The sequence below is a fragment of the Sebastes umbrosus genome, chromosome 6 (genome assembly GCF_015220745.1).
Source record: "Sebastes umbrosus isolate fSebUmb1 chromosome 6, fSebUmb1.pri, whole genome shotgun sequence".
NCBI lineage: Eukaryota > Metazoa > Chordata > Actinopteri > Perciformes > Sebastidae > Sebastes > Sebastes umbrosus.
In genome coordinates, this window is record NC_051274.1 from 24,688,397 (window position 1) to 24,716,301 (window position 27,905).

Here is a 27,905-nt window from a genome sequence, read left to right on the forward strand (position 1 = left end):
ATCGAGTCTAAAATGACCCAGAGACATTGAACTAGCCCAGGGGTCAGCAACCTTTACTATCAAAAGAGACATGTTAGGCAAAAAAAAAAAAAAAAATATGTCTGGAGCCACAAAACATTTGATCATTGTGATGAAGGTAACACAGTTTATAGTCTAAGTATATAGTATATAAGTCTAATGTAGTGAGGGCCAAAGTGCAAATTTACCACAGAGTATTAGGTCCACACTGAGGGAAAAAACATCTGAGATTTACAGAATAAAGTCATAATATTACAAGAATAAAGTCATAACTTAACGAGAAAAAAAGTCATAATATTAAAAGAATAAAGTCATAACTTAATGAGAAAAAAGTTGTAATATTATGAGAATAAAGTCATAACTTAACGAGAAATTTTTTTTTAATATTACGAGAATAAAGTTGTAATATTACCGGAATAAAGTCATAACTTTCCGAGAAAAAAAGTTGTAATATTACGAGAACAAAGTCTTAATTTTACGAGAAAAAAAGTCGTAATATTACGAGAATAAAGTCATAACTTATCGAGAAAAAAAGTCTTAACTTTACGAGAATAAAAGAAAATAACTAGTAAAATTACTACTCTATAATATTATGACTTTTTTCTCGTTATATTATGATTTTATCCTGGAAATCTCAGATTTATTTATTTTTCCTCAATGTGGCCCTAATACTACCATCGTACCATAGACCTACAATAATGATAAATAAAAATGAAAATGTAAACAAAAAAAACAGTTATTCATTTCCATTAATTTTTTATAACAATCCACAGGGAGCCACTGGAGAGGAGCTAAAGAGCCTCATGTTGCTGACCCCTGATCTAAATGAAAAGTTGTAACTTTCCGAGAAAAAACTCATAATATTACGAGAAAAAAGTCATCTCTTAATGAGAAAAAAAGTTGTAATATTACGTAAATAAAGTCACAACTTAACGAGAAAAAAAAGTTTTAATATTAAGATAACAAAGTCACAACTTAACGAAAAAAAAGTCATAATATTACGAGAAAAAAGTCATAACTTAACGAGAAAAAATAGTAATATTACGAAAATAAAGTCACAATTTAACGAGAAAAAAAAGTTGTAATATGAGAACAAAGTCACAGCTTAACGAAAAAAAAGTTGTAATATTACGAGAAAAAAGGTCATAACTTAACGAGAAAAAAAGAAAATAACTTGTAGAATTACTACTACTATACTACTATACATATATATACTAATATGACTTTTTTCGACGTAAACTTTTTACTTTATTCTCCTAATATTAAGATTTTGTTTCTCATAATATTGTGACTTTATTCTCTAAATCTCAGATTTATTTTTTTTCCTCAATGTGGCCCTTATTCTCCGTCGTACCGTCGTACCATAGACCTACAACAATGATAAATAAAAATGAAAATGTAAACAAAAAAACAGTTATTCATTTCCACTCATTTTAAAAAAGAGGCTCGTGAGGCTCCGGAGCTGCAGGTTGCTAAGCGACCCCTGAACTGCCATTAGCTGCGTTGATTTGCCCTCCAACGAAACTGTTGAGCACAAAACAGCAAAGGTAAGACATAAGTTATGGTTATGGCTGTAGCTAGAAAGTCAAGTTTATTTTGTTCTCTTCTTCGGCTACTAGTTCAGTGAGTTTGGTTCGTAGAGTGATAAAGAATACCGTTTGTGCGAGTAACGTTAGCATGAAGCTAGTTAGCATGAAGCTAGTTAGCATGAAGCTAGTTAGCATGAAGCTAGTTAGCATGAAGCTAGTTAGCATGTTTTTGCTGTGTGCTCAGTTAGCTCGCTAGATGCTTGGTGTTGGAGTTTCGTTTAGCTACTTAGGAAAAAATGGTTATCATGAAGTTTTAGCAGAGTTCCTCCAGTTATGTGGGTATAAAGGATGCATAAGTTACTACATGTTTAACTGTCCCTATAGCAGGGGTCAGCAACCTGCAGCTCTTTAACTCCTCTCCAGTGGCTCTCTGTGGATTTATACAAATAGAAATGAATAAAAAATATTTTTTTGTTCATTATGGGTTTTTTTTTCTTCATTTTTATTTATCATTGTTGTAGGTCTATGGTACGATGGTAGTATTAGGGCCACATTGAGGAAAAATAAATACATCTGAGATTTCCAGAAAAAAGTCATAATATTACGAGAATAAAGTCATAATATTATAAAGTAGTAATTTTCCGTTATGACTTTAATATTCAAGTATTAATATTACGACATTTCTCGTAAAGTTATGACTTTATTCTCAAAATATTACGACTTTTTTCTCGGAAAGTTATGACTTTTCTTGTGATATTACAACTTTTTTTCTCGTAAAGTTATGACTTTATTCTGGTAATATTCCGACTTTTTTTTCGTTAAGTTATGACTTTGTTCTCGTAATATTACGACTTTTTTTCCGTAAAGTTACGACTTTTTTTCCGTAAAGTTACGACTTTTTTCTCAAAGTTATGACTTTATTCTGTAAATCTCAGATGTTTTTTCCCTCAATGTGGCCCTAATACTCCATAGTACATTTGCTCTTTGGCCCTCACTGCATTAGACTTGTATACTATATACTTAGACTATAAACTGTGTTGCCTTCATCACAATGCTCAAATGATTTGTGGCTCCAGACAGATTTTTTTTTTTTTTTTTTTTTTTTTTGCCTAAAATGGCTCTTTTGATAGTAAAGGTTGCTGACCCCTGGGCTATCTGGTGTTTTTTTGCAATGTGCCCTCAGTACAGGAGCGTTTGGGATTGTAAGCATGCTACGTTAGCATTTAAACTAGCTCAAGGCACCACTGTGCCGCCTTCAGGGCACATCAGCTTTGAGGTTAATTATGACCGGGAAACTCCGATAAATCAGACTTGGCACTTAATAACAAGAAACTAAATACATACCGACGTCTCATATCAGCTAAAAGACCGACGTTCAATGTGATTGAACCCTGATTTAATAAATATGGTGTTTTATTATTGTCATTGTTCAGTATTTTAATCCTCATACGACCAACTGTCATAAAAAACCCAGTTGACACAGAATTAGCTACTCAGACAAAACATTTTGTATAACAATTTATTTAAACAGTAGTAATCTAGGATATTTGGTCCCCCGATTTAAAAAAAAAAAAAAACAGTACATTTTTCAGATCCAGTTATAACTCCTGAAATTGTAAAACAGCAAGGAACATAAGTGTTTTTTTAACATGTACATACAGAATGGCTATTGAAAAGAAAGTGACAGATGTATTCTCTACAGAAATTGTCAAAAACTAACCAAACCTATTACTTAGAATAATAGTAACAGATGAAAGTGCTGGGCTTTATTTTCTAAAAACAGAATGGGATGTTTTCTTTTAGCTTACCCATTAAAAGTGATTCCATTCAGAAGCTACATAAAATGTAATAATCCCATATTTTAGTGTACTAATAACAGGATCATGTTATCGTTTCAATCCAGATTAAGAGGCTTTCAATGAAAATAGAAAATTACACAAAAATAATTCTCTATATGTCATAACCTTTGGACATTTGGTGCTAAAAACATTCATTACATGGGGCGTAATTTTAAATATTGTACATTTTAAAACATGATGTCAGAGCGACACAGTCTTGTAAAAACTATCTTGTAGGAATGTTTGAAAAAGAGGCACAAATAAAGAGTTCAGTAGAGTTCACACTAGACACTGCAGCAACTCTCTTTTAAGAAGAGAAGAAGAATCTAAAAAAAAGAAGGAATGGCGAGAAGTCCTCCCAAGTGTCCATGGTTGTCATCTTGTTGATCAATCAGTTTATACATCCTCTTCCTCCTCTTCGTCCTCGTAGTATCGGTTTCGTTTGATCATTTCCTCCACCGTCAGCACCGCCTCCTCCTCCTTATCTTCCACCTCCTCGCTGTCCCAGAACCCCACATCCTGAGACGACCGGCTGGCCTCCACCTCACCTTCAGGAGACGGGATGTCTGCTGGTGTCTCCTCCTGTTTCAGAGGCGGCATCTCCTCCTCCAACACACCTCCGTCTTCCTCCTCCTCCTCCTCCATCTTCTCCTCCTCCTCTTCCTCGGGTTGTTCATCCGGGGTGTCTTCATCCTCTCTTGTGAAATGATTCTCCACCATGTTTTCAGCCTTCATCTCCCCCTCCTGCTCCTCCTCTCCTGAGCTGGTGTGAACGTCCACACAGCTGTCCTCAGTGGGTGTCTGGCTGTCTGTCCACGTGCCGTCGTGCTGCAGCTCCATATTGGAGGGCTCAGGACTGAGCTGCCTGTCGTCCACGGGAGGAGGTGGACTCTGTTTTCTGGCCTCAGGAGCAGGAGCTTGTCCTGCCAGTGTGAAGGGCATGCTGCGCTCCTTCAGGGAGGAGGTCCGGCGCAGGCAGGGCGTCTCTCTGGGCTGTTCAGGGGGTGAGGAGAGGGAATCCTCCTCTGGGGGCCACTTGGCTCTGATGGGCTTACCGGCAGACCCCTCCTCTGCGGACGCACTGCGGCCGGGCATGTCCCCCAGCTCGGTTCGTGGCGGCCAGGAGATTTTCAGCCTGCGGGTCTCAGTGGGTTTGTCGGACTTCTCTGATGATCCCTGTCCCAGAGCCTCCATAGTGGCCATCAGCACGTTGACTTTAGCCAGCGGGGAGTCCTCCACACTGGGGCTGTCCAGGTCTGAGGCCTGGGCCGGGGCTGGGGCTGGGCTCTGGGTCTTTGGCTTGGTCTGAGTGTTGGACTGTGGGGAGGTCTCACAGCTCTCCCCTTTGCTCTCCCACAGCTCTTTGTGGGGCCGGTGGCCGAAGCCCTCGTCGTAGTTTCCTTTGGCCTTGAAAAGCTGGCAGAAGTGCGGCTTGCAGTAGACGTTGTTGTGCAGGGAGGCGTAGTTCGCCAAACTATATTATAAAAAAAGGGAACCACAATTAGAAAATACAAATGGGTTAGAAATTATTTCAGCTCTCATGTAGGGCTGGGCGAAATGGCCAAAATCTTCTATTATGAAGTAGGTAATTTCATATATTGATAAAGATATATATAGATTTATATACATAGATATCTATATATATATATATCTATATATATAGCATGTTTTCTGGTAATTCAATAACTACATAGTCTATATGAAATAACCTCATGGTAAAGCCTATAGTAGAGTATTTTCTCATTTTAAGAACTTGAAATCAAATAACAGTTTTAAATGAAATTATAGAGAAAAAAAAAAACTATAGGCCCAATACCCTCTTAAACCTACGACCTCTGTCTCTTTTAGAAACCGTCATGATGTTTGTGTCGTCCTCACCTCAGTTTGGTGTTGCAGTGCGAGCAGCGGAAGCAGGAGCTGTGGTAAACATGCTGATTGGCCACCAGCCTCTCCAGAGGATAAACTGTCTTCTCACAAGACACACAGGTCTCCCTCACAGGCGGGCGGAAGCTCTGCACACACAAGTTAATTCATTAATTCACAACATAACTTTAATGTGTATTTTTCTGTCTTAAAGGTTGTTTCCTGTGAGGAGGACTCACTTTAGGAGTCTTGGCCTGAGAGGAGTCTCTCTGATTGGAGGATGCAGGAGAGCCGTTAGCGGAGCCTGTTGGGATTACAACATGACCAGTATGAGGAAAAAGGTAGGGACGTCATCTAAACACTAGGTGGAGCCGTTTTCATGTTTAATACAAGCCGAGTACTTGACTTTCATACATAAACTGACATGTTTGAGGCTCAGGAATCCCAAATAAAGCAGTGGATATAGTACTATAGTACACTAAATGTACTGTATGTAGAAGATACATTTATCAAAAATAAATGTAGATTTCTGAATAACTCTTACAGACTGGATTCTTTGGAATAATCAAATTTTCCACTAACTACACCCAAACATCCCCTCTAATGATGGGCCAATTGCCAAGTTCTCATTAGGGGAGAAAATTCCCGTCATCTGGAGTCATAATATGAAGACATGGAAAGTAAATTACCGTTGGTCTCCGAGGTGAAACCTTTCCTGCCGTTTGGTTCAGACTCTGGACTCTGACTCTGTAACAAGAGGAGAGAACAAAATCAATCCTGTTTATTTGCTAAATTATTCTACATCATAAACTGTGGTGTGGCAGGCTTTACAGATAAACCATGCAGCGAAACATCCACCATGTCTGACATATGAAGTAATTTATAATCATTTAAAATCACATAAATAATTATAATGATAATAATAAGTCAGACTCCTCACCAAGTCCAGAGTGCACGGAGGAACGTTCTCCTTCTGCTTCCCACAGAAACTGTCCAGCTGATCACTCTGAGAGAAACAAGAAATGAAACCATTAAATCCACAGCACTCCTTTAAACTAAGTTAGTTTGTGTGATTGGATTTGACAACGGGATAAAACAGTCACCTTGAAAACTAGTAGAGTAGTTAGTTAATAGTTAAAGCAGCACTTATGGGATTTAGAGTTGCACGTGCAGGACATAATGAGACATTACATGCAATATCATGGACATAATCATTGAACCATTTACACTTACTAGTACTTAGGATCCTCACCTCTGACCTTGTATATATTTTGGATATCTGTTATATATTTTTATACTTGCACACTTTCGTACTTTGTATTGCAACTGCTGCACAATAATTTCCCACCCCCCACTGCTAATACTTTTGTTTAAAGGTTGTTTTCACCATTAGCTGCGAGCTGCTGGCTCAGCTGTCGCCATGTTGAGAGCCGTGTGGAGGCTCAAGTAAAAGATCCGAGTACCTCCTCCACCACTGCCAAGGGTGTAAGCACGTGGTATCCCAGTAGTCGCCATAGCTTTGACGTGTAGTTATGCTTTTAAGAAAAAGCTTATCAACTGCAGCGGTTACACGTGGTGGCTCTGTGGCTACACATAACCGTTCATCGAACATCAGGCTTAATTTTTTCAGACTTTAGAAAGCTCCTCCAGAGCCACAGAAGACTTTATACAACCTATTTTCACAGACTGAGTAGTAATATGACCAGTTAACTGATCTTCATGTGTAAAATCAATGGACTTTCTCCCTAGATTCAGGGACTTTTGGATCTAGTGCTGCTAGCTACTTTTATTGGAAAAGAGTTGTCAACACTGGGCTGTGTTTTTCGGTTGGATTATTTCAAAATCAAGCGTACTCTTGCTAGTTTCTTCAATGTTACCGGCCCCAGCTTTAAGCAGAATATCGTAGTACTTTGTATACCACTGTTAATGGGTTAAAACATGTCCACAAAAAACCTGAGGACTACTGGATTGAAATGCATTGTCATGGAGGATGATTGGCAGGAGTACTCACACTGACTGAGGTGGGAGTGACTTCCTGTTTGGAAATGGCAGCTTGGTAGAGGGCCATCCTGTCCCGGAGAGGAGTCGACTCAGCGAGACTTCCATCTGGTACAACAACACACAATACTGAGAATGTAAAACTGATGATTGATCATAATAATTAAACCACAAATCACACCCAGCAGCTTGTACTTCTTTAGAAAACTAATTTGAGGTTTTCGAGCACAGTTGACCTCGTTTGAAGCACATCATGGCTGAGATTTGTTCTTTCAAACTGGTAAGAAATATTTTTTAGCTTGCCAAACCATTAAATGTCCATTAATTGTTGGGAACGTTTTGTGAATTTTGTATCACAGGACAACCTGTTCCAGTTCAGGATATATATTTTTTCCACCCATCCCAGTTCAGACCGAGTGCAGACTGTGCTGGTTAGTCATGCAGGCTGTGGACGGGAACATGAGGTCAGGAGTCGTGTGCAGTGTGTGGAGGGAAACGGGGGGGTTCTGTCGGACTTCCTGTACTCTCTGAAACAGTCTGCTGATTACAGTGGTTCTACAGCGTTCACTTCTGGGAAGGATGTAATCCATCCAGAGGAAGGCAGGACGACACAACGTGTTTTGTGGAGGACATTGTTTTTGTGACTAACTGAAAAGTCCAACAATACTGGAAGTTAAGATGAAGGCTTTGTGAATGTGAGACCATTAGAGCAGTGGATGTTTTGCCTTTAACAGAAATACATATCTATTTGCCTTTACATTAATGAATATTTTTATGGTAACAATGGATCAGAGCGTTATTACTGGTGTCTGCAGCTTTACAGAGCGTTTTTAGCGTCTTTCAGCTTGTTTTAGATTTGTCCAGAACTTGACATTTTGTTTTCATCATGTTTACAGGCGCTGCTCAGCAGCAAACGAAAAACAGACTCAGTTAGAGACTAGCTGGTGAACACAGTGGAGAATTTAATAGCTAAAGAGACAGATATTTTTCTCAGGTTGAGACCAAAACATAGGTAAAAGAGAGTGAAACATCTAAATATAGCGTACACTCTAAGAGATATTGATTTCTTTAGGTGGGCCTTTCTTTTAGGTGTCTAAAATATGTTTTGATGGCGGACCCACAGCAGTACATTGCTTTTCCTTTCGTGTGGTAACTCCTGACTGCTTCTCCAAGCTGGGGGCGTACCGACCGTCATCTACTGTAGGGAATACACTGACTATGGATAAGTACCTCATACAACCCTACTTGAACTCAACACCTGAACTGTCCCTTTAAGTGTTATATGACCCTGGTTTGACTCTGGCCAGGGACATTTGTTGCATGTTGTTCGCCATCTCTCTCTAACACATTTCAGCTCCCTAACAAAAAGTGCCTTAAAAGTTAACAAAAATACAAAATATATACCTCCTAGTAACTGGTCCATGTTGGCAGTATCAGTGCTGTTTCCTCTGCTTGTTTGCTCCCTGGACACCTGCAAAAAACAAACAAACAAACAAACACATACAGTCAGACACAATGCATTAAAACAGAAGTCAAAAAGACAAAACAACCGCTTCAATGTGTCCTACATGACCTCTGCAAATACACTACAGCACACTCACAGCCTGCTGATGCTCACATGTTTCAGCCAGTAGAGCAAACAGGCTAGAAGCAACAAGGTCCATCAGGAAGATCAAAGTGTAGGGGCAAACACAAAGACTAGAGAGAATCACAGAGGTAATGAGTGTGTGTGTGTGTGTGTGTGTGTGGGTGTGTGTGTCCAGTCCAAACCACTTTAATCCCCTTATGAGCTCAGAGAGACAGAGCCTCACACAGCCTGTCAACAACCGCCAGCCAGAAAACAAAATAAACTGATAATTTATCTCTTGTGGTTTTACACCAAAAGTTCAGATCTTCCATTTATAAACCTAAAAACTATAAATAATAATCTTAATATAATCATTAAACCAGGATCTTCTTCTTAAACTCTGCCTCTGGACCTGATATGACTCATGGGTGTGTGTCCGGTCAGTCTCTAAAGAATCAGATAATGAAATTAGAGTACAAGCATGAGGGCTGTTGTGGTCAACCCCCTTTGTTATTAAAACGGAAAATATTTTGTTGATCTGGTGAAGTCACATTCAAGTCTGAACTCTCCAGCAGCAGTCAAACCGACAGTCATGCCAACATGAGAGCACACATCGTACGTCACCAATTACACAATAGGTCAGATTACGCCTACACATTTAGCCTTCTGTCCGTGAGAAACCTCTCAGGTCCAAACACCTGATCACCACTAGAACACCACATGTCCAAAAGTTTTTAGTTTTCCCTTCTGTGTTTTCTACAGATTGAGTGCCAGTGGTGGAGGAAGTACTCAGATATTTTACTTAAAAAGGTCCATTATTTTTGGGTCGTTTGAGTTTTTTTTTATCATTCTGTAGCTCACAGTGGTGTTCCTTATGTATTCAAATCCAGGATTTCAAATTTTGGTTTTAGTATGTATGTTTTAGCGTCGAAATGCTATTTTCCCCAAGCCCTTCTAAAAAAGTTTTCCCACGTGACTTGACGTAGGTTTCTGCACGATGGCGCTGCTACATATACAGTATATATACATCCTTATAGTCAGTTTATTAATGTCACATACAGTAACTTAGATTGGCGATTGGCAAGCTCCCAGTTTGGAGAAGCAGACAGGAGTATATACTGTATATAAGTCATTTAAATTAAAATCTTACTTGCAAGGCCAGAAGTGTTATCAGCAAAAATCTTAAAAAAAAATCTTAAATTTTATAATCAACTATAACTGACAAAATAAATGTAGTGAAGTAAAAAAGAAGTAAAGTACATATATATACAATTACCTTTAAGGGCCAGTGTTTAGGATTTCAGGGAATCTATTAGCAGAAATGGAATATAATATTCATAACTGTTTTCATTAGTGTATAATCACCTGAAACTAAGAAAGGTTATGTTTTCGTTAGCTTAGAATGAGCCCTTCATATCTACATAGGTAGCGGGTCCTCTTCATGGAGTCCACCATGTTGATCCACCATGTTTGTACAGTAGGCCAGAACGGACAAACCAAACACTGGCTCTAGAGAGAGCCTTTCACGATTACATTACCTGAAAACCACCGTAGGTTATCCGACACGCTTGTAAAGGGAGGGGTGAGTGGAGGGGTATTCAGTTGTTTGCAATCTGAAAACTCACCGCTAGATGCCACTAAATCCTACACACTGCTCCTTTAAGTACAGGTCTCGAGTAAAAGCACTTGGTTATTTTCCACCACTGTTCAGTGCCAGGTTGTTTTCTAGCCTCATACACCTGATGAACACCTGAGCTAGGTGCCCACTGAGTCCTGACAGGCTCAGAGCACCTGCAGGCTGCAGCAAGTAAAAGTTGGGAAAGATTTCACAAGAGGGAACAAAGCAGAGGTCGAAGTGAATACTGAAAAAAACACATACGGTTCAGACAAGTTAATACTCATCATTATTACTAAGAAAAAAAAAAAAAAAAACAGTAAATCATGGTGCAGTACTGCAGCCTTTTTGGCTTCTCTCGAACAAAACACCACACGGTCGCTCAGTGTTTTTAAACTACACCCAGTGCTCTATTTTATCTGTAAAATGACATTATCTACAGCAATTTTTGAAGGATAAGGTATATTTTATTCCTCTGTGCCATTGAGCTCCATTGTTGTCCAAAAAAACTATGAAAAACATCAATGAGCCACACTGTTGCACTGGGTGACGGTTTATTTTGACTCCATCCCACTTACACCAAATACTCACTAGAACACCAAATGTGTATTAATCCACCGCTGAAAATAGTTCCCAACAAATGCACCATTTACTCCAGTTTGAGTAACATTTGTCAAAAAACCCCCAGCTGTTTTAGGAAATTATAGCATTAGAAAATTAAAGAAACTATATGTTTGTGATTTAACGGTTTACGTCTTCAGGTAGGAACCAATGGGCTTGGGGATTTTTTTTGTTGGGTTTGGACTTTTCATGGGATTAGTTGACAATATGAAAAATGGAGATCTATCCTTTAAAGGTCCAGTGTGCAGGATTTGGTGGCATCTAAATGTGAGGTTACAGATTGCAACCAACTGAAACTTCTCCTGTGTGCCAAGCGTGTAGAAAAATGCACGCTCCACTAAATGCTCCACTATGTTCACCAGCTAGTGTCTGCTATGTGTGTCAGCTTTGGTGCTTTTTACAGATTTTTCACTGAAAACAGACATATTGAGTAGTATTGCATGGTATACCAATACTAGAAAAGTATTGCAATACCCTGCCATCAAAAACAGTACAATTAGTACCAATACTTTAAGAATAACCGTTTTTTAATTCATGAAAAAAAGAAGAATTTTAAGTTCCATTTCTTGTCAACTGGTATTCCATTACTTTTCCTGAGGTTTTATTTTTTTGCCGCAGTATCGTTTCAGTATCGGTATCAAGATACTTTAGGCAGGTATTGTATCAAAGTCAGAATTTATAATTTTGGTATCGTGACAATAGGACTTAAGAGTCGGGCGATTGAACCAGAATAGTAAAGTTGTGACCAAAAAAATCAACACAATTGGGTGAAAGACACTAAACACTTCGTAGAGCTGAGTGGAACTGCAGAGTCATATGCTAATACTCTGTGGATTAGTCTATGAATGACACAAACATGAAGTCATTTGATCCGTTGTTGATAAATACCTTGATTATAGCAGCTTTAAGCTATATGATTTTTAAATCTTGAGAGCCTGGCACTAAACTTTTATCCTTTTACCAGGCGAGTAGTATGAGCATGAGGCTATCACAGACAATGTCATCTGAAGGCGGGTCTTTGCCAAATCTGAGCATCTGAGTCAGGAGTGAGTTAAACATTCAAGCACAGTCATAAATAATACATATGTGTGATAACGCATGCTGACTCTGAATCACTCAAATGAGCACTCAGAGTTGTGTCTGGTACTGGAGAACAGAGTCAAATCCCAACAAAAGAAACCGTCATCATCATAATAATGGATCTATCCCCGAGGGTGGATTATCTTCCAGAGACTGAAGGTGCAGCTTTGTATGAGAGGGGGCGTCTGAGACTGGTTTGCATGTGTGTGTCTGTACACGAGGAGGGGGTGTAGACATGTGTGGGAGGGGGGCAGTGGGATGTAAACAAGCAGCCGGGCCATGCGAGGCCAGGTTGGGTCTCAGGAGGCTGGATCAGCGGGCTAGACAAAGAATCTGCCGCTAATCCTGATACTATTAAAGCTCTCTTACAGACTGACTTGCAGTAATAACCCCACCCTGTCCCTGAACCCACCTCTCACACACACACACACAGTTCACCAAAGACAATATCATGCTTACATCAAGCAAAACAAATGCAGAAGAGAAAGGTACCCACATCATGAGTTGATAGCCTTTAAACAAGGTAATATATCCAACCCAAGCCATGTAATAATATTGCTTAAAGTGAGCTGACACAGTTCAAAGGAGCTACTGATAAAGTTAGCCCATAAAGAGGCCTTTGAGAGGCGGTTTTCATTACAGACACTTTTGCAGCCGTGTCGACTAAAAGACATCTTTCAGCTGCAGAGAAAACATCCTAATCTAACAGAGAAGTCAACAAAAAACAGACAGAAAAAGTAAAAGTAGACAGTGTGTCTCTGGGTAATGAAGCCGGGCGCCTGTTCAGAGGCCAAACAAAGAAAGCAAGAAACCCCATATTGAACGGTCTGAATGGAAACACCATAGCTACCTCTAGCGAAGGCGACCGGAGAAAAAAGGCCACAAGGGATAAAAAAGAGTCAGCAGAGAGCCGGGAGGTGAAGCCAGTTCGGAGGGATCGTATGACTGAATCCAGCGGACTTTTACAGCAGCAGTGAGGAGGCACAGACTGAGCAGAGCAGCCCCGATCTGGCTTATGACAGGGGAAATGGAGATGGGGAGGAGGAGGGACCGTAGACTGGGTGGGAATAGGAAAGGCGACGGGGAGCAGGTGTTCCAGGGGGGGCTGCTCAAAGGGGGGTGTGGCCGGATGAAGGTGGGGATGAAGACGGCAGGGGAGGCAAAGTGTGCCATAGTGTTACAGATGGTTCAGGGGATGTGTGTGCAGTTTTTTTTTTTTGTGTCACGGTCCCCCAGCCTCAGAATAAAGCGGCAGGCGTTCGGGGGGAGTCATTTGAGACAGAAGGGTGGTGAATGAGCAGCTGGTGCAGGGGGTGACAGTGGGAGTAAAGGCGGGAGGGAGGAGGATATGTGGGGCTGAGCAGTGTGTAGGAGGGGGGGGGCTGGTTTGCTAGAAGAGCAGGGTGAGGGTCAATTAATTTCAGAACGCCTCGTGCCTGCATGCTTCGCCCAGCCCAAGAAGGGGAGTGAGTGGGGAGGTTTTATGAAGATATGGCTTGGGGGGGCGGGAGGGGATTATTAATAACAAGAATCTACAACCATGCTAGCAGCTCTGTGAGGCTGTACCCTCAATGCTAATATAGCATGCTACTATTCTCACTATGGCAATGCATTGTGAGAAAAACATACTAATGTGTAGCATGTTCATTGTTTTAGTTTAGCGTTTTAGCATGCTAACATTTGCTAATTAGCACTAAACGCAAAGTGCAGCTGAGGCTGATGGGAATAATGTCATTAGCTTAATAGCATGTATTTGGTCATAAACCAAAGTACTGGACTGATTAAAATTTTGACCTGATGATGGATCACCAAAATTATTACAGTTCATCCCGAGGGGGGCATGAATGGATGTACCAAATTTTATGGTAATCCATCAAATAGTTGTTGAGACATAGAGTGCTCCAGGGATGACGTATTTTTGTTGGCCAACCAGGAAGTTAGCATCGCCCTGGTTCCCTCGACAAAAAGCCAAAGGGATTTTTCCATTGGGTTTTTGATTGTTGCAGAAAATAAGCTCTGTGGCAAAAAAAAGGTTTATGATACTTACACGTTTTGTTCAGCAAGATAATCTCCACAAATGACCACTTTTATGATTTTTGAAGTGTGAATACAATCGCCTGAAGTGAAAAGTTAACGTTAGGCTATAAACAAACTAAACCACGGTCGCATGAGCGCGAGTATACCCAACGAGGCTGTAAAGGCGGACGAGATCACTAGTGGGGTATTTATTGATGTATTTTATGTTGTAGAACAAAACGTTAAAATCTCTTAAGCTTGTGTTAACCACAGACCTTATTTCATCTAACTAAAAACGCAATCCAAAAAAACATTGACTTCCAGAAAAGGAAACCAGAAGTGCCGAAATGCTAACTCATTTCCAGGTTTTAGGACTCATTCCTGACCCCCTAGAGCCACGCCGTTTAAAAAAAAAAAGGAGAGAGTGGAGGTCGAGGTCTAGAAGGAGGAGGGAGGGTTGAGAGAGAAAACAGGGAGGAGATGGACGGAGGGCTGAGGAGCAGAGAAGTGGACAACAAGGATGATTGATGAGGTGGGGAGGGGAAGAGTAGAGCTTTGATGGCCTGAGGGGGAAGACGGTCTGAAGAGGCTCAGAGTGCAGATCAGCTGTCTGCAGTCATGAGCCTGCCAGCCAGCACCATTACATCATCGGCCCTGATAAGAGGAGCTCAACAAAGAGAAGCAGAAGGCCTGGCCTCAGCTATACAGTGGACGCTATTGTACAAATCCTTCTACTGTGTCTACAGAACTGTATAGATCTTGTATTACTGCTGGAGGATTTCCCTAAACAATCCCTCTTTCGGGAAGACTAACTATGCAACATGCAGTGAAAGACTCAAACTCCCCGAAGCACTCCTTGATCTCCCTTTTTAAAAAGCCCACATACTGTAGGAGGTCAGTGTTGAGGTGAAAGCGGTGGAAAAACAAAGTCTTTGTTAGAACAGCACATTTTTTAATGTTTTCTGACTACAGGTCTCTTTTTTTGCCAAGAATCACTCCTTTGTTAGTACTGGATCCCATGAAACCTCCACAAAAACCATCTCAGGTTTAAAGTCTGGTGATATTCTGTATTTGTTACTATTCTCAATCCACATGCCTTATTATAGCCCTAAATACTCATGAGATCATCAAATGTGTATTAATCCGCATCTGAAAATAGTTCCTAACAAATGCACCATTTACGCCATTTCGTTGTTAAAGGACATTTTGGGAAAAACACTTTTCAGATTAGATAAGAAGGTGCTGTACAGTAAATATGAAGCTACAGCCAGCAGCCGGTTAGCTTAGCATAAAGACTGGAAATGGAGGAAACCACTAGCCTGGTTGACCAGTACATAACTCCCAGTAAAACCACTACTCATCATTCTTACATCTTTTGACTGTTTTCTGAGTGTTTTCTTACGTTGAGATTCTTCGACTAGTCTAAGTTTAAACTTCCATTTAAACGTCAGGGAAAATAGTTGTTAGGAACATCCCTAAGACTAAAACGCATTGTTTGTTTTGTTCACTGCGTGGGATTTGTTGACAAAAAATATGGAATAACATCACCCCTATCCTTTAAAGAAGATCCGTGCATGATTGGTGATGGGTAATGTTTGAGCCTGTTTGGCTGGCAGACCTGACTGGAAAAAAAACAAGCATGTTCCTGATCATAAGAAAAAAGATTTACAGGAATGGACAAGCATAAATTCTGTAGAGGAGTGGCTGTTTGCCCCGGGAAGTTGGCTTTGATTTACAGGAGGTGCTGCCTGCTCACTGAACTTCTCTAATGAAGCTACTCGTACCTCACAGCATCCAGTCAGGCAAAAAAGGAAATTCAAAGAGAGTTGAGTATGTTTGGTTTCACATTTCTTTTGTTTTTACGCCCTTCAGTGGAGTAAAGCTTGGAGGACATCAGATTTGAAACCTGCATTCATTTTTGGCAACTTGGGGCAGCAGAAACGAGCTGTGAATACAACAAATGACATATATTTTAAGTTGAAATGGTAAGCGTTTTAGTGAACAGTTTCTGTTTGAGTCCAGCTGTTTGGGATATATATATTTGTGATCTGATTTTAAAGATTTAAGTCTTCAGTAGGAACGAATAGGCTTGAGGCTGTGAGACAAAAATTGAAAAATTATTTAGAGATGGACTAACACATTTTTGGTTTCATGGGATTTGTTGACAATAAGAAAAAATATAGAATATCACCAGCTTTGTCCTTTAAACTACACCCATTTTTATGTATACAGTAGATGTAAAGTGGCATCTGTATATAGTTTTAAAAGCCATGTGTGATCATTCATTTGGAGACGTGGTTGTGTCCACCTGATGATCATAAGTCAAATATTCTCTCTCTTTTAGATCCGTTTTTTGGTTTCCACCAACTCCTGAGGGAAATATCTGTCTCTCTAGCCTCTAAATGCTCCACTATGTTCACCAGCTAGTCTCTAACGGTGTCTGTCTGTCGTTTGCTGCTGTGCAGGTAATGTACAGTGGGTTATCACAGCTTTTGTTGCTAAAAAAAAAAACGCTGCCTGCTACAGACGAAAACAACTCTATAAGAGCGGCGAAAGTGAACCAAATAGAGTTGGGTTTAAACCAAAACCATGAGCTCATAGACTCAAAAACTCTGTGCAGCTGAATGAAACCGCAAAGTTGTGACGAACCCACAAAAAAATGCACCACCACAAGTGATCAAGTCATGTGATTCATTGTTAATATAAAGATCTAAACGATAGCAGCTTTAATTACTGTGGTGCCATATTCTCTAATCAATCATCTACAGTAAAGTGCAGAGGATAAAACACAAAGCACAGTAGTGTTTTGCGAGTTGATCATTTTAAAACACACTGAATATTGACACACCAGTATGCTTCTTAACACCTCATAATGGCTTGTAATGTTCTCTTCCTGTCGTAAATGGGCGCTCTGTGTTGAGGAAACACAGCATGGCCGTTGTTAATATGTCACACCTCAAGTATGAGCACTTTATATTTTACACGCCTCGAGTGAATGCATGACTGGACGTTAAATGACTTTTATGCTCCACAAATAACAATTAACTGCCCCGGGGTGCTTGAAGCTCTGGTCACTGATGCCTGCCGAGAGGATGTGCAAGTCAGCTGAGAGTGTGTGTGTGTGTTGAGAGAAGGGATGGTGAAGTGAAGCTGCACCATGTGACTAGCAGCATGACAGCACTGGAGGGATCTGACCTCTTTGAGAACAAGCAGACTTTTTTACTATAACAAATCGTGATCCTGTTCCGTCCGATGTGAAACTAAAAAAAAATTCAGACTTTTAACTTTTGATTCCATATCAAAAATATTGTGATATTTTATTTTGCCCAACCCTAAAACAACACTACTTAGTTAGGTTTAGGCAACAAAACTAATGGGTTAGGTTTACCAACGAAACATCATGATTTGGCCAAGACCTATGGAAAGGAGGCTGGGTCACGCGTCATATCTTCGGGGGTAGAACACATGTGCAGTAAAATCTGGTCTGCACTCTCCGAAACTGAGCCAATCGCAACGCACGACCGCAGCTTCGTTACAGTGCGCATGTGCCATACCCCAAGACCTATGTCCGACCGTGACCCAGCCTCCTTTTCATAGGCCTTGGGTTTGGCTTAAAATGACAACGACGTTGAAACAAAATGAAAACGCAACAAAGGACAACATTTCACACGGGACACGAACAGTAGTTTCCTGGGGGAAAGTCCTGTGTGTGTTGGACCCATCCACCTCAACACCCGCCAGCTAGTAGTGGACTTTCTCGCTTGTTCTACTCGTTCCCACATACATTTCATTGATGGTTGCTTGATACACTACGTCACCTGCTCTGCGCGTCGCTCATTGTACTACGTCAGTTGCTGCGGCCGTCCGCAGACTTACATACGTATTTGTTTTACGTCAAATACAAACCTAATCTGCGACAAAATACTTTTCCTTAAAAACATAATTGAGAATGCTGTTCAGTTGTATGGGAACGTAATTTTATGGCAGACAGTGTTGCATGACCAGGAGGTTTTGCACCATGACACTCACCTTGTCGGTGAGGTTCTCTCCCTTCTCAAACATCATCTTGAGGCTGTTGAGGGGAACACTGGGCTTCTCAGAGTCAGGTACTTCAGCTGCTGCTGCTCCCTCCTGCCCCTCTGAATCTCTGCTGGGCTTCTCCTCCATGTTGGTCAGATCCTCGGGTTGAGCTGACTGCAGCTGGTTGGTCTCAGAGTGGACCTGCGTCTCCGGCTCAGTATCCTGGTCTTGTGAGAGTGTGGTGTTTTTTAGGGCGTTGGACTGGTTCTCGATTGGTGATGTGGGTCTACGTTTGGGGCCTGTTGGTTGACCTACGTGGGTCTGAGGTTTGGCAGGGATGCAGGCTTGAGGTTGGGCTCTGTAGCTGGACGGCTGCTGCTGCTCCTGCTGTTGTTGTTGTTCCCAGCGTTTCTTTAAAACACTCAGACTCAGTGTGGAGGGAAGAGGTTCTGTAACCTGCAGAGAAAAATAAGCACTCAACTGTTATTTACACTAAGAGATCCAAAAAGATGAGGCTTGCATTATTCTGTATTTTTTAAATTGTCACCAAATGTCATGAAAAGTCCAAAACCAACAATGTGTTTGCCCATCTCACAATAATTTCTGACACACCCAGTGTGGGGTTATCAGCTCCAAACACATTGGTGGCTACTGAGCCTAAATCTTTCAAAACAGCTGGTCACTGTAGTTTTAAGCAAACATTACTCAAACAGGAGGAAATGGACTATTTTCAACAGCAGATTAACACACATTTGCTGCTCTAGTGATTATTCCCGGCAGCAGGACGGTGTAAATGTAGGACTGGAACTAACAATCATTTTATAATTATTAATCTGCTGATTATGTTCACAATTAATCAATTGTTTGTTGATAAAATGTCAGAAAACAGTGAAACACATCCATCACAATATCCCAGAAACACAAGATATTTAGTTAACTGTCACATAAGACAAAGAAAAACATCACATTTGAGAAGCTGGAGTCATAAAATGTTTGCCATTTTTATTTGAAAAATTACTTAACGGAAATAGTTTTCAGTCAATCGAAAAACAAAACAAAAATTAACTGAATCAAATAATCACTTCCAACTCAAAATGTTGTAGATCTAGAAGATGAAAGAGGCCTGTAACTTATTTTGTGTCAGTGTCAATGAATAAACGATTAAAGTTAGGGTTGGTAATGTTGAGAAACCAGCCAGAGTCCGCTAGATTTTTAAAATGATCCAACAGAAAAACCCAGCTCAGTGTTGCCAACTCTTTTCCAATGAAAGTAGCTAGCAGCACTAGCTCCAAAAGTCCCTAAATCTAGCGAGAAAGTAGTCAAGTCGGCAACACTGACAGTCCGTCCCTTCCAAGCCCCCAGGAAGAGAAATTCTACATAGTGGCCAAACTGTGGTACTACAACTTCTGTGTCCGTCAAGTGATGCCATTGGGCCAAAAAAAATACTTTTTCCCATAGATTTACATTGGGAAAGAGACGTTTGTAAATCAGTGAGATGAGGTAAATAACTTCCCAGTATGAACACTTGAATAGCCCTTATTTAAATCCTTCGGTCCTAAAAGTTGTAAAATGCACTAATAGCCGAATCCAGAGTTATTTCTCTTCCTCCATTCATGAGAATGAGACCCAGACTGAGGCTGGCGCGAGGGCTGGGAGGCGGGGTTAAAGAAAACGCTACTGCGCCTGCTCTGTGGGCCCAATGGACTCGGGAGATTGCCGGTTGATCTGGGTAATTTTATACTCGGAAGTAAAGCTTATTTGCTACATGCAGCGCTGAATAATTTTCTTAGGAATGAATGGGGCCCCGCCTCCAACGCTGTATCCAGGTACCAGGCAAGGCCTATGCAAAGGAGGCTGGGTCACGGGCGGACATGGGTCTTGGGGTATGGGGTATAACACATGCGCAGTGTAACTGAAGCTGCAGTCATGCGTTGCGATTGGATCGATTTCGGCGAGTGCAGGCCAGATTTTACAGCGTATGTGTTGTACCCCCCTAAGATATGACGCGTTGATGACGCGTGACCCAGCCTCCTTTCCACAGGCCTTGGTACCAGGCAGGTAGGCCGTCCAATCATTTCATTCGGGCTGAATGAATGAAATGATTGGATTGACCGCGACAGCCACAGATATCGTATTTTTCTTCTTTTCTTTTTGTCAGCGCATTTCATTTATTGATTGCTGTCGGGGATGTAATGAAAATTTCAACAAATATAACAGAAAATGTTTTTGAAGAAAATTACTTAGCTTTAATTTAAGCATAAAAGTTGATTCATTGATTATTTGTCTGTAAATATTTCCGAAAAAAGTGGAAAACATCCATTACACATTTCCCTGAAACCAAGATATATCCAGTTAAGTTTCACATACTGTACATAATAGTAAAATAGTTATCTAATTGCTTAATCGATTAACAGCAATAGTCTGATGTCTCATGCAGATGTGCAATATATGAGCATGTAAGAAAGACTTTGGAGTATTTAAACCGAACAGCGAGAAGTCTGAAGATAAACTGCCAGCAACACAAACAGTTACATACCAACACTTTAAAATAGGATGACTCACTATTTCTATTAAAGCTTTGGCGGTGAACACACACACACTGAGGGATGTTAGCTGCTCTCTGAATCTGTTTTTAGTTTGTTCAATGAATTCCTTCAAAGTTGGACTGATGCCACCTGATCCTCCAACTTCTGAATGGAGCTAAAAACACTCAATATAACACTATCCACACACACACACGTTAAACTACATGTTAGCATTCATGCAAGCAAACACTTTCAGCTATGAAAGAAAGAAGGCAGGAGAAACAGAAAGACAAAAGACAAAGAGCTGCTCAGCATGCAAGTCTATAAACCTGAATCTGCTGGACACAGAAGAAAAACTCTGGAAAAACCACCAAAGTAAAGTAGAGAGTTAAAAACCTGAAAGAGACGCTGAAGACCCGGCTGTCCAGTTGGCGTTGTGTGTTAAAATGTGTGTGTGTGTGTGTTGAGTGTGTCGGCTGGCCGGCTACAAGCTGTCCCAGATGTGAGCGCCTTGAGAAGTGATCAGAGCAGCATGAAGTAACTATCCCACCCCCCTCCTACAACACAGAGGGGAGGAAGAAGTGAAGGAAACAGAGAGGGAGTGAAGGGGGCGAGGGGCGGGGAAGGAGAGAAAATCAGAAACAGAGACAGTCAGTGAGGGAAAGAGGGAAAATAAGTCCAGGAAATGAGAAAAAGGTAAAAGGGGAGAGAGTCCTCGAAAGAAACCTTTTCACAAAGAATGCAGAGAGACTAAACCTGGATGAATAATAATCTTCTGATAAGCCTACTTGACTCGTGTCTTTATCAGATGTTTATTTTAGGGAATGGATTTCGACAGGAACACCTTTGACTACCTTCCTGTTTCACTGTCTCTTTAATTTTTCCTACTGAGAAGGATGATGAATGCCAGAAAAATGCTAGAGAACATTCATTAATTTATAGGAGTGAAGACAAAGAAAAAACCCAGCTCAAAAACAAACATTAAAGAAAAGTTTCACATAATGTGCTGGGTTGAAAATAAGTGGGAAGCACGGTTTAGTAAACTAAAACTAAAATGAAAATAAGCAGTGAAAAATGTTTTTAGTGAACTGAAACTAAATAAAAACTACATCCTTTAAGAAAAACTAAACCGAAACTATATTGCCTAGGTAAAAAAATCGAATAAAATAAAATTTTACGTAAATTCATTTTTTAAATCTATAATATATACCGAAAAAAGGAGACAGAATCAATTTCCGTCAACTCTTAAAAATTAAACCACAGAAACTGAATGTACTTTGTATGTATATAGCTACATACTTCAAAGACCTTATAGCTGGCACTAACAAAAACAAGCTAAAACTACTGTAAAACTGAATATATAAAAACTGAAACTAAATTAAAACTAGCAAACACACTCTGAAAACTAACTAAAATGAAATAGAAAATTGAAAAACTATTATAACCTTGCTGGGAAGTTACCAGCAACACAACAAGATTAACAGTAAATTTGTGTGCAAACATTTGCCAATTAGCACTAAAGACACGAGAGGCTGACGGGAATGTTATTAGTTAACCTAAAACCTTAAGTATTGGACAAATTGAAATTTTGACCTGATGATGGCGGTAGAGGAAAAGTTAAGGTATGAAAAAAAAAAGTCCTTGAGATTCATCCTGACGAAAACATGAATTTCTGAACCAAATTTCACGGCAATACATTCAATAGTTGTTGAGACATTTAACTCAAAACCACAACTGTCTACTTCATGGTGGCGCTGGAGGAAAAGTCAGAGGATCACCAAAGTAATTTATCCTCTGGGGAACAGGACTTTCTGAACCAAATGTCAAGGCAATATATCAAATAGTTGTTGAGACATTTCAGTCTGGACCAAAGTTGTGAACGACTGCCAGACATTTCTATCCCCAGAAAAATCAACATGACAGATCACCTTGTAAATGAAAATGTCCGCATAAACAGGCTGCATTAAGAATAACTGGGAGGTAAAAAAAAGAAAAGCAGGAAACTTATAAACTTTCATTAGAAAACAAAGCGAGTTTTAAATGTCTTTGAACATGAAAAGAACTATAAAAAAGAATCTGAAGAATGAGCACTGAATGCAACCAAGAAGGCAAAAAGCAAAAGCAATATTCGTACCTGAGATTGTAAAGAAGCGCTCTGACCCTGCACACCCTCCCTGCTGGGCTCCATCTCTACAATGACAGCGTCTAACAAGCCTTCCCACACAGATCAGGTGGGATGGAGGCGTCACGTTACCGCCGCTGCATGACAGCACATGCTAATACGGCTCGCCTACTGTTGCTGCTGGCGTGTGTGGAGATGCTAAACAACAAACGTCTCACCTTAAGATTACATAAAGTTTTTTCTAGCCAAAGGCAACAGTATGAACGAGCAGTGGTGGAAAGATACTAAGTAAATTTACTTAAGTACTTATGTTTCGGCTACCTTATACATGTATTTCACAATAATTCAGAGCGACATATTGTACTTTTTACTCCTCTACATTTATCTGAAAGCTATAGTTACCAGCTACTTTGATGATCAACCTATAAAATATGATGCATTATTATAAAACTACAGGCCCTGCATGCCCACACAGGTGTTTTGTTGCTGATTAGACGTCATCTGGTTGGACTTTGCTGGGATTACAAAACGCCATTCAGTAATAGGATTGATTAAGTTGTAACTTGTCTTGCAAAACACTAACAGGAGAGTGAGCGAGGTTGTTAATCAAGCCCTGTCTGTGCATGCCCGCACAGTCCTGAGAAAAAACACATCTCATAAGCTAAAAAAGTCAATTGAACAACAGCTGTCAGTGTGCTGACTTGACTATGACTTGCCCCAAACTGCATATGATTATCATAAAGCGGGCATGTCTGTAAAAGGGAGACTCATGGGTACCCATAAAACCCATTTTCAGAGGTCAAGGGACCCCTTTGAAAATGGCCATGACCGTTTTTCCTAGCCAAAATTTTGCTTAAGTTTGGAGTGTTAGGTAGCCTCCTTCCCGACAAGATAGTGTGACATGGTTGGTACCAATGGATTGGTGGAGCCCGCTACAAACTAAAAATCACAAGTTGCGTTACCTCCGCCAAGGCCAAAGGCCTAGGAAGGAGGTAATGTTTTCACCGGCGTTGGTTTGTTTGTTGGTTTGTCCGTTTGGAGGATTACTCCAAAAGTCCCCGATGGATCTGAATACAATTTTTTGGAGGGGTGGGATTTGGCACAATGAACAATCCGTTCGATTTTGGTGGCAATCCGGGGGGGGACACAAGTTACCGTGTTAACTTTGACAGGACTGAATCCAGACATATTTCATATTAAAATAAGGTACCTACCGCTTTCTTCTTCTTCTCTGCATTTCCCTCTTCTGCTGCCATCTGGTACCTGAGGAGGAGGAAGACAAGTTAAGAGTGAATGAGAGATTTATGGTGATACCGTCATCACAAACTGATACTCCTGCGCTATCTTGCTGTACACACCCAGGAATATATCTGCTCCTCTCCAAAAACATTAGATGATTTCATGTTTCAGTTAATCTGGATGGAAAATCTTCGGCCCACATTAAGTCACACAGAGGCGGCACAGGAAGTGACAAATGGATTGTTTTGTTTCACCGCTGCTTCTAAACTAGAAGACAATCTAGACGCTGTTGTCTCACACAGTCTCAAGTTTTCTCAAATAGTTTTATTGGAGAAGTTTCAAGAGACCTGGAGAGGCGAAACTATTCAGTGTTTAACAAGAAAGGAGCAGATTACAAAAATGTTAAAAGTCTAGAAACATTCTTTTCTTTCCTATAATCAGGGCTTCTGCTGTAACATGATCCGGGAGCAGCACCTATTTGATTGAATCCAGCACCTCCTTTATAACTATCAAAATCTGTAAATACATTTTGTGTAATATTGAATGTTATCTGTTCTGCCTAACATGTTAAATGTAGGTATATTTTGAGAATGTGTAAAGATGTGGATCAGTGACAAAAGTCCTGTGTTGCTGTTCCTGAATGTTATTCCATATGAAAAGTTATCTGGAAAAAGAAAAATTGGACCATTTCTTATAAAACATGGAGGAAATAATATACTAAGTGCTAAAATATTGTCCTCAAATAGAGCAATACTAACTCCTAGTGGTCAGATGGGGTAAGTGCAGAGAGGAAACATCCTACCATGAAACCACCTCCTCCATTCACAAATGAGTAACTTGATATGTTTAACAGGTAAAAGAGGGAAAGCCCTGGATGGTGGTGCGCTTATATAATAATATAAAAGTCTGTGGACCAGAAAATGACACAAATGGAGTTACTGGTTGGAGCTGATGGTGTGATAACTTTACAAAAAAAGAGGAAACTAAAAAAAGCTGAGTGATGAGAAAATGTTGTGAGGAAGACCCATGACCTCATTTCTGAGGTGACAGATAAAAAAAAAGAGACTTATCTGCTGAGTGGCTGCTAGTGAATTATTCATTAAACTCATGGTCAAAGCCAGAGAGGCAGAGTGAGCGAAGGTTAGACTTACTTGGAGAAGCGCTCTGCAATGGCGGTGTTTTTACCCCGGGCAGAGACAATGGTCAGCTCCTTGGCGGTGACCCTCAGTGACTGGGACGCCCACTGTCTGCGGCTGAACGGAGCGGCGGAGGCCATCTTTGCTGCACGTCTGAGTGATCAATCTGTCTAGTCAGCTTGCCAGGAACACACGTCGTAACTCTTGAGAGGACACAAAAAGGAGCATGTTGAGCCAGACGAAAACAAGACAAATAAACACCAGTGTACTGGTGGTAAACTCTTGATTTCACCTCCTTCTCTGCAGTTTTGCGGCTCTAAAACTGGAGAGTTAAAGCTGAAAGAAACACCCTTCCTGTACATTTACATTTTAATGACACTTCCCTTCTCACACTGCTAAATAAATGTCATACTAACCTCTTTTCTTCACACATGTGCGTGGTTAAACTTTAGATCAGATGTGCCAGTTGGGCTTTTACATCAGTACAAAACCTCACCCAGAAATCAATACATTTTGCCAAACTCCACATTTGACTGTGTCACCGTCACTGCAGGATGGAGCGGCCCCAGTATCTGAGTCAGTAAGTCAATAGAGCGCGTCACACAGCCATTGACCATCTGTTCCCTGTGTGACTATGCTCTTACTGAGAGCCTGGAGGGCGACTACCAGCAGACAAGACAACTGATACGCCTGCGTCACACAAACACCCTCTTGTATAAACACACTTTCACAACACACACATGTCTCTACCTGCTTCTGCTGCAACTTCACAGCCTGGAGGCCGACCGCAAGCAGACACAAGCAGTAGCACCGTCAGCTTACAATACATAACTGTCGTCTGTGAGTTATACACGCTCCGGATGAATTAAACAATGAGGTCGATGAGCGGGTCGGTGACGGCAGAGCCTCCAGGGGCTCGACTCATAGGCTCGACGTCACCCAGCAGGTGGACTATTGTGGGATGTCGGGGCTCGTTAATTTCTACAACACTGTTTCCTTTGTGTTAAGTATTCCTCCGCCACTGGGATTGTTAAAATGACATTTATAACTGATAATGTGAGGTAGTATTTTTACATGAAATAACAGCATTAGACTTCAACAAAGGATTTTCTTGATAAATTGATTCATCTTTTGGTCTGAAACATCAGAAAATAGTGAAAAATTAGTTAAAGGTTTCTATTTTTGTCTGAATAACAGGTCAAATCCCAAAGACGTTACATTTTCTACAAGTTAAAAGACAAGAGATCAGCAAATTCTCTCATGTGAGAAGCCAAAACCATCAAATGTTTGGTATTTTTGCTTGAAAAATGGTTTAAATGATTAATCAATTATCACACACTGTGGGATGTTGCCCAATTAGGACTTGTTGAGCCATATCTGCAACCACAAGAATTTGGGAAAGTTTCTTTTCTGATGATTCAAATGATATGGGCTGCAACTATTTTCTTTATCAATTAGTACTATTAAGAGAATAGTGGGAATGCCCAGAGCCCAATTTTAGGTCTTCAAATGTCTTGTTTTGTCCGACCAAAAGTCCAAATCCCAAAGATACTTAGTTTAAAATGACAGAAAAGCAGATTCGCAAATGCAAATCCTCACATTTGAGAGCCTGAAAACAGCGACCGTTTGGTAATTTAGCTTCATTGATGGCTTAAAACATGAATCGATTATCCAAATTGTTGTCAATTTATTTTCTGCCGATCAACTGATTGATTATTTTACTTAATCATTTGAGCTCTAGCTGAATGTCCCTGCACTACAGTCATCTCAAACTCACCTCATCACCACGCTCAGGATCACAAATTGTCTCCTACCAGGTCAAATACAAAATGAAGGATGCTAGTGATAGTGTCTCCTCTGTCACAAGGTTTAGATTACAAACAAAGCAGCATGTAAAACTGATGCAGACTCATGCAAAGTGTTAAAGTCATGTGTCGAAGACAACAAAAGGACCACAGTATCACCAACATTTAACCCTGAGGTTAAAGCTTACAAGGTGCCTTAGACGCCTCATTTCAAATTTTAAAAAGATGCAAAGAATTCATGTATATTTGATTTCAAACTTCAAAGAAACACACAGTAAAAAAACTTTTTTTTCAACTTCATCAAGTCAAAAAGGTGAATACATTTTAAAACCGCCTACCTGTGTGACTATCACAGCTGTTTCTCTCCCTGATGTTTGTTTCAGATGTCCACTACTTGAATATTTCCTTCTCTTCTTCACTCCTCAGCTGCTGCCACCAGTGCTTTTGAGTAGACAGGGAAGAAGGAGGCGTTCCCTACACGCCCATTTAACTCCCACCAGCCAATGATGAAGCAGCATTCACATCCACCTGGCAGGTACGAGCTCTCTCCCTCCTCGTCCAATCAGCAGCGCTCAGTGTGAGCACAGAGAGGTAAGTGAGCCGAGCAGCCAGGGAGCAGGGAGGAGGGGGCAGAGGGAGGACTGAGAGGGGGAGGGGGGATCCCACACTGGATTCCTGGAAATTGAGAGTGAACTACAGAGACTGACTGCCCACTTTCTCACAAGGTCAAGACTTCAGAGGATGTGACTCACTCACAATCCTGGATGACTAGTCTGAAAGAAGGAGGGGGGTTGGAGAGAGAACATGAGATGTTCCTTTTAAAAAATAACCACCTAACCTGCGTAAAAAGGAGATTAAAAGGATATGTTTGCGTGTTTTCAAGTCTTAAAGCAATACTGACGTGCCCATATGT

At 40.6% G+C, this 27,905-nt stretch overlaps 1 protein-coding gene and 1 long non-coding RNA gene across 5 annotated transcripts; one reads left to right on the forward strand and one right to left on the reverse strand.

The window, feature by feature from the left end:
- The first annotated feature begins 1,436 nt into the window (after nucleotides 1–1,436).
- LOC119489615 lies at nucleotides 1,437–27,812 on the forward strand. Of its 3 annotated transcripts, none has more exons than XR_005207218.1 (5): nucleotides 1,439–1,565; nucleotides 5,269–5,371; nucleotides 5,463–5,589; nucleotides 27,419–27,583; nucleotides 27,718–27,812. It is a non-coding gene; the product is annotated as an uncharacterized LOC119489615 (long non-coding RNA). The 3 variants fall into 3 exon arrangements; XR_005207216.1 differs by having other exon boundaries at nucleotides 1,472–1,565; nucleotides 5,234–5,371; XR_005207217.1 differs by lacking the exon at nucleotides 5,269–5,371 and having other exon boundaries at nucleotides 1,437–1,565.
- Nucleotides 3,051–27,500, reverse strand: lima1a (LIM domain and actin binding 1a). 2 transcript variants are annotated; one of them, XM_037772299.1, is made up of 11 exons: nucleotides 27,331–27,500; nucleotides 25,203–25,390; nucleotides 24,027–24,075; nucleotides 18,175–18,621; nucleotides 8,651–8,717; nucleotides 7,260–7,354; nucleotides 6,189–6,254; nucleotides 5,938–5,995; nucleotides 5,488–5,552; nucleotides 5,264–5,397; nucleotides 3,051–4,859 (listed from the first exon to the last, which is right to left on the reverse strand). In XM_037772299.1, exons 2-11 carry the CDS (start codon nucleotides 25,325–25,327, stop codon nucleotides 3,782–3,784), a joined length of 2,184 nt encoding a protein of 727 aa, XP_037628227.1. In that variant the 5' UTR covers nucleotides 25,328–25,390; nucleotides 27,331–27,500; the 3' UTR covers nucleotides 3,051–3,781. The 2 variants fall into 2 exon arrangements, with proteins under 2 accessions (XP_037628227.1, XP_037628229.1); XM_037772301.1 differs by lacking the exons at nucleotides 24,027–24,075; nucleotides 25,203–25,390; nucleotides 27,331–27,500 and adding an exon at nucleotides 22,825–22,922.
- Nucleotides 27,813–27,905: the final 93 nt, after the last annotated feature.